Source organism: Nerophis ophidion, linkage group LG07 (genome assembly GCF_033978795.1).
Source record: "Nerophis ophidion isolate RoL-2023_Sa linkage group LG07, RoL_Noph_v1.0, whole genome shotgun sequence".
In the NCBI taxonomy this organism is placed as follows: domain Eukaryota; kingdom Metazoa; phylum Chordata; class Actinopteri; order Syngnathiformes; family Syngnathidae; genus Nerophis; species Nerophis ophidion.
In genome coordinates this window covers 33,321,079-33,340,298 of record NC_084617.1, presented here as the reverse complement: position 1 = coordinate 33,340,298, position 19,220 = coordinate 33,321,079, and the positions used below count along the sequence as shown (strand labels likewise).

The 19,220-nt window shown below is 38.2% G+C and overlaps 1 protein-coding gene across 4 annotated transcripts in view; it reads left to right on the top strand.

Annotated features, from left to right (window-relative positions):
* slc39a14 (solute carrier family 39 member 14) overlaps nucleotides 1–19,220 on the top strand; it is a 37,802-nt gene that overhangs the window by 15,330 nt on the left and 3,252 nt on the right. For 2 of the 4 annotated variants that reach the window (XM_061906033.1, XM_061906034.1), the window contains exons 3-5: nucleotides 4,600–4,777; nucleotides 6,242–6,411; nucleotides 12,757–12,879. In XM_061906033.1, the coding sequence (XP_061762017.1) occupies nucleotides 4,600–4,777; nucleotides 6,242–6,411; nucleotides 12,757–12,879 (471 nt within the window). Of the gene's footprint in view, nucleotides 1–4,599; nucleotides 4,778–6,241; nucleotides 6,412–9,680; nucleotides 9,851–12,756; nucleotides 12,880–19,220 lie in introns of all 4 variants that reach the window. The other 2 variants (XM_061906032.1, XM_061906035.1) reach the window with 2 other exon arrangements.

Below are 19,220 nucleotides of genomic sequence, written 5' to 3'. Positions count from 1 at the left end.
CTGAGAGAGGGACTGGGTGAAGATCTTAGTAAATATTCCGGCCAGCTGGTCTGTACAGTCCCTCAGTACCTGTTCCGGGACCCCATCTGGTCCCGTAACCTTCCTCGGGTTCACTGCCCTCAGCATGCGTCTCACGTCATGCTCCTCCAGTATAAGGGTGCAGCTGCTGTGGGTGTTAGGTGGGGGTGTTGTGACGGCCGCAGGTGTTTTTCTCTCAAATCGGGCAAAGAAGCTGTTTAACTCTTTTGCTCGAGAGGTGTCGCCGTCAGCCGAATGGTTACTGGGTCTAAAGTTGGTCATATCACGATGTGATATCTTGCATGGTGCTCCACTCCGATTGAGATTGACTGTCATCTTTAGCTTCTTCCATTTTCTAATGATTGCTCCAACAGTGGACCTTTTTTCACTAAGATGCTTGGCAATTTCTCCCCAGCCCTTTCCAGCCTTGTGGAGCTGCACATTTTTGTCTCTGGTGTATTTGGACAGCTCTTTGTTCTTAGCCATGCTGAATGTTTGGGTCTTACTGATTGTATGGGGTGGACAGGTGTCTTTATGCAGCCAACGACCTCACACAGGTGCATCTGACTCAGGATAATACAGTGGAGTGGAGGAGGACTTTTAAGGCGGACTAACAGGTCTTTGAGGGTCAGAATTCTAGCTGATAGACAGGTGTTCAAATACTTATTTTCAGCTGTATCACACAAATAAATTGTTGAAAAATCATAGATTGTGATTTCTGGATTTTTCTTTATAGGTAATCTCTCATACAGTGGACATGCACCTACCGTAAATATTTTAGACCCCTCCATAATTTCTAAGTGGGAGAACTTGCAAAATAGCAGGGTGTTCAAATACTTACTGACGGAGTTCTTCTTTGGCACCGGGATTATTGTGGAGGTCTTCAGGCATGATGGGATGACGGCCTGAGAGAGGGACTGGGTGAAGATCTTAGTAAATATTCCGGCCAGCTGGTCTGTACAGTCCCTCAGTACCTGTTCCGGGACCCCATCTGGTCCCGTAACCTTCCTCGGGTTCACTGCCCTCAGCATGCGTCTCACGTCATGCTCCTCCAGTATAAGGGTGCAGCTGCTGTGGGTGTTAGGTGGGGGTGTTGTGACGGCCGCAGGTGTTTTTCTCTCGAATCGGGCAAAGAAGCTGTTTAACTCTTTTGCTCGAGAGGTGTCGCCGTCAGCCGAATGGTTACTGGGTCTAAAGTTGGTCATGTGTTGTTTTCTTTTCCATACCTCCTTGGTGTTGTTGCTCTGCAGGTGGGCTTCCATTTTCCTCCTGTGCACGGCTTTTGCCTCTCTGATACCTCTCTTTAGATTGGCTCTGGCAGCACTGTCTTGCGCTTTGAAGGCTCTGTCTCTCTCTTTGAGTAGGCCCTGCACTGTTTTTGTCATCCAGGGCTTCCTGTTGGGGTAGACCCGGATGCGCTTGTCCACTGTGACAGAGACTATGCAGTGTTTGATGTACCCCAGGACCGCTTCTGTCTACTGCTCCAAGTCTGAGTTTTCAAAAACTGACCAGTCTGTTGTATCAAAGCAGTCCTGCAGCTGTTCCATGGCTCCCTCCGGTCATGTTTTGATCGTTTTGGTTGTGATAGGAGCACTTTTCCTTATTGGTACGTAAGCTGGTAATAGGAGCAGGGACATGTGGTCAGACTTGCCTAATTGGGGAAGTTTTTTGGCTCTATATCCATTTTTTATGTTGGAATAGACTTTGTCCAGTGTGTTAGCTCCCCTTGTTGCACACTTCACATGCTGGTGAAGTTTGGGGAGCACCTTTTTCAGGTCGACATGATTAAAGTCCCCCGCTATGATGTAGACTGCGTCGGGATATTTGTTCTGTTGTGCACTGATTGTATCCTGCAGCAGAGCTAGCGCCCTGCTAGTGTTAGCATCGGGAGCTATATACACGTTTGTGATCAGGACAGCAGAGTGCTCCCTGACTAATGGAAGGGTCGGCATTTAACTGTAATATATTCCAGATTTTGGGAACAGTGGCTGTTTACTACCTTTGAATCAGAAGTACAGTTGTTGTTTAGGTAGGTTGGCAATCCACCCCAACGCCGTTTGCCGGTAGACTCTGCGTTTCTGTCCTGTCTGTGTGCTGTGTGACCGGTTAGCTCCATGTTAGCGTCTTGGATTGAGGACGTTAGCCAGGTTTCCGTAAACAATAGGGCGCAGCTGTCCATCACAGTGTTTTGTGCTACACGGAGCCTCACCTCGTCCATCTTGTCCTCTTCACCATGAGGAGCGAGCGATCTCGTATTAGCCAGGAATAGACTTGGTATCGCTGGTCTGTTTGGGTTCATTTTTAGTCTGGCTAACACGCCGACCCTTCGGCCACGGCGTCTTCGCCTCCCCCTTGCCGAGCACGGTAGCCATGGAGCTCCAGAGCTACGTGTTAGCTCCTCCGGGATGTTGTGTCGGCTCGTAAAATCCACCGAAATAGCCTGTTCAGACTGCAATCCGAGCTCCAACAAATCGTTTCAGCTGTACATAACCTTAGCCCAGCAAGTTGCTGACTGGGCTAGTAATAAACTATACAAAAACAATAAAAACAATGCACCTAAGGGGAGAGCCTGGGACGTCGCGTCCATGCGTGCCGCCATCTTGGATATATATACAAACCCTGTTTCCATATGAGTTGGGAAATTTTGTTAAATGTAAATATAAACGGAATACAATGATTTGCAAATCATTTTTAACCCATATTCAGTTGAATATGCTACAAAGACAACATATTTGATGTTCAAACTGATACACTTTTTTTTTGTGCAAATAATCATTACCTTTAGAACTTGATATCAGCAACACGTGACAAAGAAACACTTATTTGGAACATCCCACAGGTGTGCAGGCTAATTGGGAACAGGTGGGTGCCATGATTGGGTATAAAAAAAAGCAGCTTCCATGAAATGCTAAGTAATTCACAAACAAGGATGGGGCGAGCTGTCGTATTTTACTCTGCATAATGCGCCACACATTTTCGATGGGAGACAGGTCTCGACTGCAGGCGGGCCAGGACAGTACCCGCACTCTTTTACTACGAAGCCGTGCTGTTATAACACATGGCTTGGCATTGTCTTGCTGAAATAAGCAGGGGTGTCCATGATAACGTTGCTTGGATGACAACATATGTTGCTCCAAAACCTGTATGGACCTTTCAGCATTAATGGTGCCTTCACAGATGTGTAAGTTACCCATGCCTTGGTCACTAATACACCCCCATACCATCACAGATGCTGGCTTTTGAACTTTGCGCCTATAACAATCCGAATGGTTATTTTCCTCTTTGTTCTGGAGGACACCACGTCCTCTGTTTGCAAATATAATTTGAAATGTGGACTCGTCAGACCACAGAAAACCTTTCCACTTTGCATCAGTCCATCTTAGGTGAGCTCAAACCCAGCAAAGCCAGTGGCGTTAATTGGTGTTGTTGATAAATGGGTTTGGCTTTGCATAGTAGAGTTTTAACTTGCACTTATAGATGTAGCGACCAACTGTAAATACTGACAGTGGTTTTATCAAATGTTCCTGAGCCCATGTGGTGATATCATTTACATACTGATGTCGGTTTTTGATGCAGTACCACTTGACGGATCAGAAGTCCGTAATATCATCGCTTACGTGCTGTGATTTCTCCAGATTCTCTGAACTTTTTGATGATTTTACGGACCGTAGATGGTAAAATCCCTAAATTCCTTGCATTAGCTCGTTGAAAAATATTGTTCTAAAACTGTTCCACAGTTTGATTACAAAGTGGTGACCCTCGTCCCATCCTTGTTTGTGAATTACTTAGCATTTCATGGAAGCAGTTTTTATACCCAATCATGGCACCCAACTGTTCCCAATTAGCCTGCACACCTGTGGGATGTTCCATATAAGTGTTTGATGAGTATTTATCAACTTTATCAGTATTTATTGCCACTTTTCCCAACTTCTTTGTCATGTGTTTTTGGCATCAAATTCTAAAGTTAATGATTATTTGAAAAACAAAAAAGGTTTATCAGTTTGAACATCATATATGTTATCTTTGTAGCATATTCAACTGAATATGAGTTGAAAATGATTTGCAAATCATTGTATTCCGTTTATATTTACATCTAACACAATTTCCCAACTCATATGGAAACGGGGTTTATATATATATATATATATATATATATATATATATATATATATATATATATATATATATATATATATATATATATATAATGGGTTGTACTTGTATAGCGCTTTTCTACCCTCAAGGTACTCAAAGCGCTTTGACACTACTTCCACATTTACCCATTCACACACACATTCACACACTGATGGAGGGAGCTGCCATGCAGGCGCCAACCAGCACCCATCAGGAGCAAGGGTGAAGTGTCTTGCTCAGGACACAACGGACGTGACGAGGTTGGTACTAGGTGGGATTTGAACCAGTGACCCTCGGGTTGCGCACGGCCACTCTCCCACTGAGCCACAAGTCTTATATATATATATATATATATATATATATATATGTATATATACAGTATATATATATATATATATATATATATATATATATATATGTATGTATATAAATATATTGTGTTGACAGTGTCTACCTGCAGACACCCTGGCCCTCTACAGCATGGACGAGCACTCACGTCTGGATGGGTGGGGCTTACACACCTTGTGTCCCACCTTGCTGCAGCAGCTAGATGCAGGCACCTGCCGGGCACAGAAGGAGGAGGAGCCTAGCACCCAAGTCTCACCCAGGCCCACTGATGCAGAAGGTGACTGACTCACACTGATGTAGTCTTAGACTTAGACTTCTCACATATAATCTTAAACCTAGATTGGTCTAGATTTAGATTGGTCACAATTAGTCTCAGACTTAGATTGGTCACATCTAGTCTTAGACGTAGATTGGTCACATCTTGTTTTAGACTTAGATTGGTCACATCTAGTCTTAGACGTAGATTGGTCACATCTAGTCTTAGACGTCGATTGGTCACATCTTGTCTTAGACTTAGATTGGTCACATCTAGTCTTAGACTTAGATTGGTCACATCTAGTCTTAGACTTAGATTGGTCACATCTAGTCTCAGACTTAGATTGGTCAGATCTAGTTTCAGATTTAGATTGGTCAAGAACAGTCCATTTGTGAGGAATTGAATGATATATTCATGCTGACCTGTTTCAGAGTGACACAAGTGTTGTCTGCTTGTCTAGTTAGTGGTGCAAAGGATAAAAAAACCCACGGTTCGAATCGTTTCCGATGTTTATATTGATGTTGATGCCTATGTGTCTGTTAATGTTTATACTGATGTCTATGTGTATGTTAATGTTTATATTAATGTTGATGTCTATGTGTATGTTAATGTTTATTATTGATGTCTATATTTATGTTAATGTTTTTATTGATGTTGATGTATGTGTATGTGAAAGTTTATATTGATGTTGATGTCTATGTTAAAGTTTATATTGATGTTGATGAGTATGTGTATGTTAATGTTTATATTGATGTTGATGTCTGTCTATGTTAATGTTTATATTGATGTTGATGTCTATGTGTATGTTAATGTTTATATTGATGTTGATGTCTGTGTATGTTAATGTTTATATTGATGTTGATGTCTGTGTGTGTTAATGTTTATTTTGATGTCTATGTGTATGTTAATGTTTATGTTGATGTCTGTGTATGTTAATGTTTATATTGATGTTAATGTTTATGTTGATGTCTGTGTATGTTAATGTTTATATTGATGTTAATGTTTGTTGATGTCTTTGTATGTTAATGTTTATATTGATGTTGATGTCTGTGTATTTTAATGTTTATTTTGATGTCTGTATGTTAATGTTTTTGTTGATGTGTGTGTATGTTAATGTTCATATTGATGTTGATGTTGATGTCTATGTATGTTAATGTTTATATTGATGTTGATGTCTGTAAGTGTTAATGTTTATGTTGATGTTGTCTATGTTGATGTTTGTATTATTGTTGTGTATGTTGATGTTTATATTGTTGTTGATGTTGTTGTGTATGTTGATGTTTATATTGTTGTTGTATATGTTGTTGTGTATGTTTATGTTTATATTATTGTTGGTGGTGTTTATGTTTATATTGTTGTTGTGTATGTTGATGTTTACATTTTTGTTATTGTGTATGTTGTTGTTGATGTATGTGTATGTCGATGTTAGCTGTGCTGTCCATCTCCAACATGACATGTGTTCCCTCCCATGCCGCGTGCCTCCAGTGTGGGGCTTCTCCTTCTTAAGTGTGAGTGTGATCAATGTGTTCGCCCTCACTGGAGTCTTCATGGTGCCTGTGATGAAGACACGCTACATGAAACACTGCTTCACCTTCTTCATCGCTCTGGCCATCGGCACGCTCTACTCCACCGCCGTGCTGCAGCTGCTGCCTGAGGTTGGACGTCTGCAGGCGCTCCACGCACACACTCTCACACACACACAGACACACACACATCCACACACACAGACACACACTCAGAGCTCCACCAGAGTTTCAGTTGAGCGCTCCAGGACAAAACAGATAGTCTTTCCTTCTTGTCTTTGTTTTTTCTCCTCTGTCTTTGTGCTGCTGCATGCTCCACTTCTTTGTGTGTCATCCATCATCTCTTCTGTGTCACTCACAGGAACACACTACTATTATTATGCATTCTAACTACTCAAGTACGCAAGTAGGAGGTGGCTAACCATGCAGAGGACACTAATGTACTTCTAAAACATCACCAAAGTGCCAACAATACTCCATTTAGTTGTGGTGAACTGAATATTACCAAGTATTAGTGATATTATTTATTATAGGTGCTTACAGAGAGGAACTAATTTTAGACAGCTAACTAACTTATGCTGCTATATGGAGCTGCTGCCTGGCCTCTGAGTTGGTGAAACTGAATTGTAGATGATAAATAATGTCTCTCACCTTGATAATAGAAGGTTGTGGCCATAAACCCACAAGTTGACTCCCAACTCAGACCGGGAGATGGCCAGAAACACCAAAAAAACACTTGTTTGTAGTACAGATGATGAAGAAATGTTGATGTAAAGGGGAAGATATAAACATCCCATCAGTCTGTATCCCATTGAGCGCAGACATTGTACAGTAAGTGATTGTTTTTTTATGTTTGGAAATATTGTTTAGCATTTAGCAATGCTGCTACATGATGCTTAGTGTTTGACTAAAGATGCTTCTAAAACTTGTAGATCATCATCCATATATTCAGGCTCAAAAATAGAAGTTTCTGGATCATCATTTGTCCCAGACTAGTCTTTGTTGTCTCTCATCAATTCTGTCATGATTAGTAGTCTTGATGTTGTTGAAGGGAAAGTGAGCGTTGTGATGCCTCTGTGAAATTAATACTTAAAATTATAAAATATGTATATATTACATGTTATTAGATATAATAATATATATATACTATTATATACATGACATATATACCTACATCATGTATATATTACACGTTAGTATGACAGTTACATTACATATATACTTACATCATGTATATATTACATGTTATTATGAATGTTACTACATGACATACTGTATATACTTACATCATGTATACATTACATATTTTTATGAATGTTATTACATTACATACATACTTACATCATGTGTATATTACATGTTATTATGAATGTTACTACATATATATTACATGTTATAATGAATGTTACTACATTACATATATACTTACATCAGGTATATATTACATGTTGTAATGAATTTTACTAGATACTACATATATACTTAAATCAGGGGTCACCGACGCGGTGCCCACGGGCACCAGGTCGCCCGTAAGGACCAGATGAGTCTCCCGCTGGCCTATTCTAAAAATAGCTCAAATAGCAGCACTTACCAGTGAGCTGCCTCTATTTTTTAAATTGTATTTATTTACTAGCAAGCTGGTCTCGCTTTGCTCAACATTTTTAATTCTAAGAAAGACAAAATTCAAATAGAATTTGAAAATCCAAGAAAATATTTTAAAGACTTGGACTTCACTTGTTTAAATAAATTCATTTATTTTTTTACTTTGCTTCTTATAACGCTCAGAAAGACAATTTTAGAGAAAAAATACAACCTTAAAAATGATTTTAGGATTTTTAAACATGGATACCTTTTTACCTTTTAAATTTCTTCCTCTTCTTTCCTTACAATTTAAATCAATGTTCAAGTAAATGTATTTAGTGTGAAGAATAATAAAAACATATTAATTTAATTCTTCATTTTAGCTTTTGTTTTTTTGACGAAGAATATATGTGAAATATTTCTTCAAACTTATGATTTAAATTTAAAAAAAATATTTTGCTAACCAGAAAATCTTTAAAAACAAATTCAAATCTTATTTTAAAGTTTTTTGAATTTCTTTTAAGAATTTTGTTTGGGAAAATCTAGAAGAAAGAATGATTCGTCTTTGTTAGAAATATAATTTGGTCCAATTTGTTATATATTCTAACAAAATGCAGATTGGATTTTAACCTATTTAAAACATGTCATCAAAATTCTAAAATTAATCTTAATCAGGAAAAATTACTAATGATGTTCCATAAATTCTTTTTTTAATTTTTTCAGAAAGATGTGAATTAGCTAGTTTTTCTCTTCTTTTTTTCGGTTGAATTTTGAATTTTAAAGAGTCGAAATTGAAGATAAACGATGTTTCAAAAATTAATTTTCATTTTTTTTCCTGTTTTCTCCTTTTTTAAACCGTTCAATTAAGTGTTTTTTTCATCATTTATTCTCTACAAAAAACCTTCCATAAAAGAAAAAAAATATACGACGGAATGACAGACAGAAATACCCATTTTTTTTATATATATAGATTTATTTATTAAAGGTAAATTTATTTAAGTGTATATCAAACTGGTAGCCCTTCGCATTAATCATTACCCAAGAAGTAGCTCTTGGTTTCAAAAAGGTTGGTGACGCCTGACTTAAATCATGTATATATTACATTTTATTAAGGTTCTTTATTGAGCATGTCATAGTCAGTTCCATACCATGTAGTACATCATATACACACATATGTCCAGTGAATAGTCTTGTGCTCAATGGCAATATTATTTCACAAAAAAATAAAATAAAATTGAATTAAGAAAATAAAATTGATTTAAACATATCTCAAAAGCGTAAAGGGAAGAAGTATAAACTTTACTAGATATTACATATACTGTATACTTACAGTGTGTATATACAATCGTGATGGAAGCTTTTAGAGTACTTTATAGGTGGACTCGAGTGACTTCTATTAGCTCCATTGTCAGCTGACTCTTGCTAGAGTTGATTTCTGATTTAGAATGCATAAAAAAGCAACCTCCATGTGTTCAAGAAAAGGTTGACCATGATGGACAAAAGCATGTCTGTGCGTGTGTGTGTCTGTGTGTGTGTGTGTGTGTGTGTGTGTGTGTGTGTGTGTGTGTGTGTGCGTGCGTGCGTGCGTGCGTGCGTGCGTGCGTGCGTGCGTGCATGCATGCGCGTGTGTGTGTGTGTGTGTGTGTGTGTGTGTGTGTGTGTACTCTAATGACACCTTCTCTCCAGCTTAGGGGTGAAATGAACAATGATGTGTGGACTGGATCTGGTTCTTCATCTCTTCCCCCCTCAGGTGGTGGTTCATCTGACTGTCTAACCTCTCTCTCTCTCTCTCTCTCTCTCTCTCTCTATGTGTGTGTCAGTGTGGGGCTATGGCATCCTGTGTGTGACGCTGATCTCGCTGTGCTCGCTGGTGGGGGCCAGCGTGGTGCCCTTCATGAAGAAAACCTTTTACAAGCGACTGCTGCTCTTCTTCATAGCTCTGGCAATCGGCACACTTTACTCCAACGCCCTGTTTCAGCTCATCCCAGAGGTAGTGGCCAAGGGAATTCTCCCAGTGCTCAGTACCCTAACATGGCTAATGCTAATCTCCCGGGTTCAAATCCCACCTAGTACCAACCTCGTCACGTCCGTTGTGTCCTGAGCAAGACACTTCACCCTTGCTCCTGATGGGTTCTGGTTGGCGCCTTGCATGGCAGCTCCCTCCATCAGTGTGTGAATGTGTGTGTGAATGGGTAAATGTGGAAGTAGTGTCAAAGCGCTTTGAGTACCTTCAATGTAGAAAAGCGCTATACAAGTACAACCCATTTATTTATTTATTTAGTAGCATGTCAAGGGCAAAGCCAATGTACACTAAATTGCCAAAAGTATGGTGTCCAGCCATCCACATGATGAGAATCACTAATCACAGGTGTATCAAATCATGCACTTAGGCATGGAGACTGTTTCTACAAACATTTGTGAAAGAATGGGCCGCTCTCTGTGATTTCCAGCATGGAACTGTCGTAGGATGCCACTTGTCCAACAAATCCAGTCCTGAAATTTCCTCGCTCCTAAATATTCCATAAATATCCTCAAGATGATCTCCTGCTGGCCCCACTATGGACTGGACTCTCACATTATTAACTAAATCCACTATGGACTGGACTCATCACAATATTATCTTAGATCCACTATGGACTGGACTCTCACTATTATGTTAGAGACACTATGAACTGGACTCTCACTATTATGTTAGATCCACTATGGACTGGACTCTCACTATTATGTTAGATCCACTATGGACTGGACTCTCACTAGTGGCCTAGTAGTTAGAGTGTCCGCCCTGATATCGGTAAGTTGGGAGTTCAAACCCCGGCCGAGTCATACCAAAGACTAAAAATGGGACCCATTACTTCCCTGCTTGGGACTCAACATCAAGGGTTGGAATTGGGGGTTAAATCATCACAAATGATTCCCGGGCGCGGCACCCCTGCTGCCCACTGCTTCCCTCACCTCCAAAGGGGTGAATAAGGGAATGGGTCAAATGCAGAGGACACATTTTGCCACACCTAGTGTGTGTGTGACAATCATTGGTACTTTAACTTTAATTATGTTAGATCCACTATGGACTGGACTCTCACATTATTATGTTAGATCCACTATGGACTGCACGCTCACTATTATGTTAGCTCCACTATGGAATGGACTCTCACACTATTATGTTAGATCCACTATGGACTGGACTCTCACACTATTATGTTAGATCCACAATGGACTGAACTCTCCCACTATTATGTTAGATCCATTATGGACTGGACTTTCACAATATTATGTTAGATCCACTATGGACTGGACTCTCACACTATTATGTTAGATCCACTATGGACTGGACTCTCACACTATTATGTTAGATCCACTATGGACTGAACTCTCCCACTATTATGTTACATCAACTATGGACTGGACTCTCACACTACTATGTTAGATCCACTATGGACTTGACTCTCACACTATTATGTTAGATCCACTATGGATCGGACTCTCACACTACTATGTTAGATCCACTATGGACTACACTCTCACATTGTTATGTTGGATCCACTACGGACTGGACTCTCACACTATTATGTTAGATCCACTACGGACTGAACTCTCACACTATTATGTTAGATCCACTATGGACTGGACTCTCACACTATTTTGTTAGATCCACTATGGACTGGACTCTCACACTATTTTGTTAGATCCACTGTAGACTGGGCTCTCACAATATTATGCTAGATCCACTCGACGTCCATTGCAACGATCACCCAGGGGCGGGGCTCCCCAAAACCGCGGTCCCCTCCAAGGTTTCTCATTGTCATCCCATTGGGTTGAGTTTTTTCTTGCCCTGATGTGGGATCTGAGCCGAGGATGTTGTTGTGGCTTGTGCAGCCCTTAGAGACTCTTGTGATTTAGGGCTGTATAAGTAAACTTTGATTGATTGATTGATATTCCAAATTGAACTTTATTATAAGAAAAGTGAAAAGTTTGGGAACAACAGCAACTCACCCACCAAGAGGCAGGCCACGTAAACTGACAAGGAGGTGAGCATAGTGCAAAGACAATCAGTTGTTACAAAGCTCCAAACTTCATGTGATCTTCCAATTAGCCCACGTACAGTACGCAGAGAGCTTCATGGAATAAGTTTCCATGGCCGAGGAGCTGATTTTAACCCATACATCACCGAGTTCAATGCGAAGCGTGGGCAGTGGACACGCCTTATCTGGAGTGATGAATCACGCTTTTCCGTCTGGCAATCTGATGGACCAGTCTGGGTTTGGAGGTTGCCAGGAGAACGCTACATTTTGAACTGCATTGTGCAGAGTGTGAAATTTGGTGGAGGAGGAATTATGGTGTGGGAGTGTTTTTCAGGAGTTGGGCTTGGCCCCTTAGTTCCTGTGAAAGGAACTTTGAATGTTCCAGGATACCAAAACATATTGGACAATTCCATGCTCCCAACCTTGTGGGAACAGTTTGGAGCGGGACCCTCCTCTTCATGACATCATATTGAACCCTATGGGTTAGGAATGGGATGACACTTCAAGTTCTTATGTGAGTCAAGGGAGGTGGCCAAATACTTTTGGCAAAATAGTGTATGTTAGCATCAAGCTAGTCTGCTTCCGTTTTTCCACCCAAATACCTTGTTGGCATGTCAAATGGCAACAATGCCTCGAGGTAGTTTAGCTCTCAGTGCTGCTGGAGTGATTGCCAAGTGTGAAGTGACCCCAGTTCCCAAAAAATTGCAATGTTATATTTGACCTGATTCAGTACTGAATTTGGTATCCTCGTCTTCACAGTAGACCACATCTTGTAGTACCATCTCTGTCCTCTGGAGGTGATAGTGAGTCCCTAGTCCCACACACACCCTAGACACACCTGTTGTGGTCACCACTTGAAACACATTCTCATCTCCAGGCCTTCGGTTTTGACCCCATGGTCAACTTCTACGTGTCCAAGTCTGCCGTGGTCTTTGGAGGCTTTTACCTATTCTTCTTTACCGAGAAGGTCCTAAAGATGCTCCTCAAGCAGAAGCACAAGGTGAGTAACAACAATAATAGTGACTCGATGCAAGCAGAAGTAACAACAATAGTAGTGACTAGGTGCAAGCGGAAGTAACAACAATAATAGTGACTCGATGCAAGCAGAAGTAACAATAGCAGTGACTAGGTGCAACCGGAAGTAACAACAATAATAGTGACTAGATGCAAGCGGAAGTAACAACAATAATAGTGACTAGATGCAAGCACAAGTAACAACAATAATAGTGACTAGATGCAAGCACAAGTAACAACAATAATAGTGACTAGATGCAGGCAGAAATAACAACAATAATAGTGACTAGATGCAAGCAGAAGTAACAATAATAGTGATTAGACGCAAGCAGATGTAACACTAATAATAGTGACTAGATGCCAGCAGGAATAACAACAATAATAGTGACTAGATGCAAGCAGAAGTAACAACAATAATAGTGACTAGCTGCAAGCAGAAGTAACAACAATAATAGTGACTAGATGCAAGCAGAAGTAACAACAATAATAGAGACTAGATGCAAGCAGAAGTGACAACAATAATAGTGATTAGATGCAAGCAGAAGTAACAACAATAATAGTGACTAGATGCAAACAGATAACAACAATAATAGTGACTAGCTGCAAGCAGAAGTAACAACAATAATAGTGACTAGATGCAAGCGGAAGTAACAACAATACTAGTGACTAGATGCAAGCAGAAGTAACAACAATAATAGTGACTAGATGCAAGCAGAAGTGACAACAATAATAGTGATTAGATGCAAGCAGAAGTGACAACAATAATAGTGACTAGATGCAAGCAGATAACAACAATAATAGTGAGTAGATGCAAGCACAAGTAAAAACAATAATAGTGGCTAGATGCCAGCAGGAATAACAACAATAATAGTGACTAGCTGCAAGCAGAAGTAAGAACAATAATACTGACTATATGCAAGCAGAAGTAACAACAAAAATAGTGACTAGCTGCAAGCAGAAGTAACAACAATAATAGTGACTAGATGCAAGCGGAAGTAACAACAATACTAGTGGATACTAGTGGGTTCTTCCGAGGATGTTGTAGTCGTAATGATTTGTGCAGTCCTTTGAGACATTTGTGATTTGGGGCTATATAAATAAACATTGATTGATTGATTGATTGATTGACTAGATGCAAGCAGAAGTAACAACAATAATAGTGACTAGATGCAAGCAGAAGTGACAACAATAATAGTGATTAGATGCAAGCAGAAGTGACAACAATAATAGTTCCTAGATGCAAGCAGAAGTGACAACAATAATAGTGACTAGATGCAAGCAGATAACAACAATAATAGTGAGTAGATGCAAGCACAAGTAACAACAATAATAGTGACTAGATGCAAGCACAACTGTAATAATAGTTACTAGATGCAAACACAACAACAACAATAATAGTGACTAGATGCAAGCACAAGTAACAATAATAGTGACTAGATGGAAGCACAAGCAACAATAATAGTGACTAGATGCAAGCATGAGTAACAACAATAATAGTGACTAGATGCAAGCACAAGTAACAACAATAATAGTGACTAGATGCAAGCAGAAGTAACAACAATAATATTGACTAGATGCAAGCAGAAGTAACAACAATAATAGTTACTAGATGCCAGCAGAAATAACAACAATAATAGAAACTAGATGCAAGCAGAAGTAACAATAATAGTGATTAGACACAAGCAGAAGTAACAACAATAATAGTGACTAGATGCAAGCAGAAGTAACAACAATAATAGTGACTGGATGCAAGCAGAAGTAACAACAATAATATTGACTAGATGCAAATAGAAGTAACAACAATAATATTGACTAGATGCAAGTAGAAGTAACAACAATAATAGTGACGAGATGCAAGCAGAAGTAACAACAATAATAGTGACTCGATGCCAGCAGGAATAACAACAATAATAGTGACTAGATGCAAGCACAAGTAACAACAATAATAGTGACTAGATGCAAGCAGAAGTAACAAGAATAATAGTGACTAGCTGCAAGCAGAAGTAACAACAATAATAGTGACTAGATGCAAGCAGAAGTGACGACAATAATAGTGATTAGATGCAAGCAGAAGTAACAATAATAGTTCCTAGATGCAAACAAAAGTGACAACAATAATAGTGACTAGATGCAAGCAGATAACAACAATAATAGTGAGTAGATGCAAGCACAAGTAAAAACAACAACAATAGTGACTAGATGCAAGCACAACTGCAATAATAGTGACTAGATGCAAGCACAAGTAACAACAACAATAATAGTGACGAGATGCAAGCACAAGTAACAATAATAGTGACTAGATGCAAGAATGAGTAACAACAATAATAGTGACTAGATGCAAGCACAAGTAACAACAATAATAGTGACTAGATGCAAGCAGAAGTAACAACAATAATAGTTACTAGATGCCAGCAGAAATAACAACAATAATAGTGACTACATGCAAGCAGAAGTAACAACAATAATATTGACTAGATGCAAGTAGAAGTAACAACAATAATAGTGACTAGATGCAAGCAGAAGTAACAACAATAATATTGACTAGATGCAAGTAGAAGTAACAACAATAATATTGACTAGATGCAAGTAAAAGTAACAACAATAATATTGACAATAATATTGACTATATGCAAGCAGAAGTAACAATAATAGTGACTACATGCAAACAGAAGTAACAACAATAATAGTGACTAAATGCAAGCAGAAGTAACAATAATAGTGACTAGATGCAAGCAGAAGTAACAATAATAGCGAGTAGACGCAAGTAGAAGTAACAACAATAATAGTGACTAGATGCAAGTAGAAATAACAACAATAATAGTGACTAGATGCAAGTAGAAATAACAACAATAATAGTGACTAGATAGATGCGAGCGTAAGTAACAAAGATAATAGTGACTAGATGCAATTAGAAATAACAATAGTGACTAGATGCAAGCGTAAGTAACAATGATAATAGTGACTAAATGCAAGCAGAAGTAACAATAACAGTGACTAGATGCAAGCGTAAGTAACAACGATAATAGTGACTAGATGCAAGTAGAAATAACAACACTAATAGTGACTATATGCAAGCGTAAGTAACAATGGTAATAGTAACTAGATGCAAGCAGAATTAACATCAATAACAGTGACTAGATTTAAGCAGAAGTAATAACAATAATAGTGACTAGGTGCAAGCAGAAGTAACAACAAACATATTGACTATATGTGTGTGAATGCTCCAATACTGAACTTGAACTGAAACCCTGCAATTTTTTTAGATGAGTGTGAATGTTGTCTGTTTATCTGTGTTGGACCTGTGATGAGGTGGCGACTTGTCAAGGGTGTACACCACCTTCCGCCCGAATGCAGCTGAGATGATAGACTCCAGCACCCCCCGTGACCTCAAAAGGGACAAGCGGTAGAAAATAGATGGATGGATGGATAATTGAAGTAGAGCACATCATTCCCAAACAGGCTAAAGATTTTGAAGTTTTAACGGTTTGAATCAGATGAAAAATGTTGTGGAACTTTGAAGAATGTACCATTGATTTCAATGGGAATTTCTCCAAAATTTGGGAATTTTGGGAAAAGCGAGACTTTTTTCAAAAATGGTCAAAAACTTGAATGGTCTGAATGAGTTGTTGATGTTGGAATTTTTCGTATCGGTCAAGAAATGTTTAAGTAGTAACATGTTGAATTGAGAAATTGTATTAAGGAATTTCGGAAAAAACGGGAATTTTTCCACTTCAAAAAAACATTTTGTTTTTTGTCATGATTAAGAGGATTTGTTTGACGGTGGAACGGTTGATGTGGGTTGGAAAATGTGGAAGGAGTAGTCTCCAGAAAAAAGGGTGGAAATAGGAATTTGGATAAATAGGAATTCTAGGAAATCCTGGACTTTTTTTTAACTAGGAAGAAGGGAAGTTTAAATGTCCAGGATGGTGGAATGTGTTAAGGTAGAATGGTTTCAATAGGTTGAAAAATGGCCAATTCATTTTGAATGGGAAAAATGTCCCAGAAAACCTGGAATTCTGGGAATTTTTGGAATTTTTCAAGGGAAAGCCTGCGATTCCCGAAATGGCTGATCATTTTGAAGTTGGAACGCTTTGAATGGGGTGAAATGTAGAAGGTAGAGGACACCAAAATGTATTTGTATACATATATATATATATATATATATATATATATATATATATATATATATATATATATATATATATATATATATATATATATATATATATATTAGGGCTGGGCAACGATTAAAAATTTTAATCGAAGTTAATCGCACTATTTCTCCGATTAATCGCGATTTACTGCATTGTATACGCAAAGCCCAATAATGAATTCAAAAGAAGTGTGTAGTGCACCTTTATTGGAATATTCTCCCGCATGAACAAAAACGCCAAAACATTTGATGTGCAAACACAATTTAAATCAGTCCTTGTTAAACAGTAGCAGTTAAATAGCATATTTTATGAAAATCAACTCAAAAAATGTAAATACAAACATTTAAGCTTATTGCCACTGCCAGGGTATTTAAGTTATCCTGTTTGTTATGGAAAATAGATATAATCTACATACAAATCTCTGAGCCACAATCATAACATCTGAACAGGCAATTTCTGAGGTAACAGCAGAAATTTTTTTTTTATCAGGGATCTTATGTTTAAAAAACCTATATTATAGGTAGTGGGCTGTTTTAGGGAATTTTTGATCAAATTATCCGTAGTAGCAATATTAATAATGTTGTGTTTATTCTGCGTAGTGCACTTAAAATAATTACAACCATATCTAGGAATTGATATGATGGGAATTTTCCGATTGTTTGCTTGGTGCTTTGATAAACTGAACGCGTATACATTGTACTATATTGTGATATTATGAGCCAGGGAAAAAAAGAACTACCCTACCCAGCATGCAACAGGAGTGACGAGCATGCGCGGTAGCCCGGTATAGGTTGTGTCGCCATGACGGCATCTTGTATGTTGTGATATGCACGCACTTAAAGTAAACATTAAGAACTCAGCCAACACTCCTCGTCTGCATTATTCATAAATAGACAGACAACACATATATTCCGCTGCTTCACGGGCCGCTGGATGTAGCCGGCAAAGTATTCCCATGCTAGCTAGCCGGTCTAGCAAGCACGCGTCATTCAGTCCAAAACGGCCCGATCTATCCACATCCAGAATTGTCTGGCGGTCGTAAGTGATCCCGGAGTGACCACGCTGTAAGCCAGCCATGAAATTTGCAGAATTTTCCGGTATTTTTGCCAAATGTTCCATCTTTACCAAGAGCCCCTTGACGCCGAAGAACATCCGGGCGACGCCATCTTGTTAAGAAAAGGCGTTAACAAAATAAAAGCATGTAAACAACATACGCAAATGTGCGATAAAATAATTGTCTGCGTTAATAGATTGATGAGTTAACTCGTAATTAACCCATTAATTTATATATACATATATATATATATATATATATATATATATATATATATATATATATATATATATATATTAGGGGTGGGAAAATATATATATATATATATATATTAGGGCTATGAATCTTTGGGTGTCCCACGATTCGATTCAATATCGATTCTTGGGGTGACGATTCAATAATACATCGATTTTTTTCGATTCAATTCTCGATTCAAAAACGATATTTTTCCGATTCAAAACGATTCTGTATTCATTCAATTCATAGGATTTCAGCAGGATCTACCCCAGTCTGCTGACATGCAAGCAGAGTAGTAGAATTACAGAAAAAAAGCTTTTATAATTGTAAAGGACAATGTTTTATTAACTGATTGCAATAATGTAAATTTGTTTTAACCATTAAATGAACCAAAAATACGACTTATTTTATCTTTGTGAAAACATTGGACACAGTGTGTTGTCAAGCCACTGTGACACTATTGTTCTTTTTTTTTTTTTTATAAATGTCAAATGATAATGTTAAAGAGGAATTTTTAATCACTGCTATGCTAAAATTATAACTAATATTGATACTGTTGTTGATAATATTCATTTTTGTTTCACTACTTTTGGTTTGTTCTGTGTCATGTTTGTGTCTCCTCTCAATTGCTCTCTTTATTGCAGTTCTGAGTGTTGCTAGGTCATGTTTGGTTATGTTTATACATATATATATATATATATATATATATATATATATATATATGTATATATATATATATATATATATATATATATATATATATATATATATATATATATATATATATATATATATACACAGTATATATATCTAAACACATACATTTTGGTGTCCTCTACCTTCTACATTTATATATATACTCAGTGATCTAGTGGTTAGAGT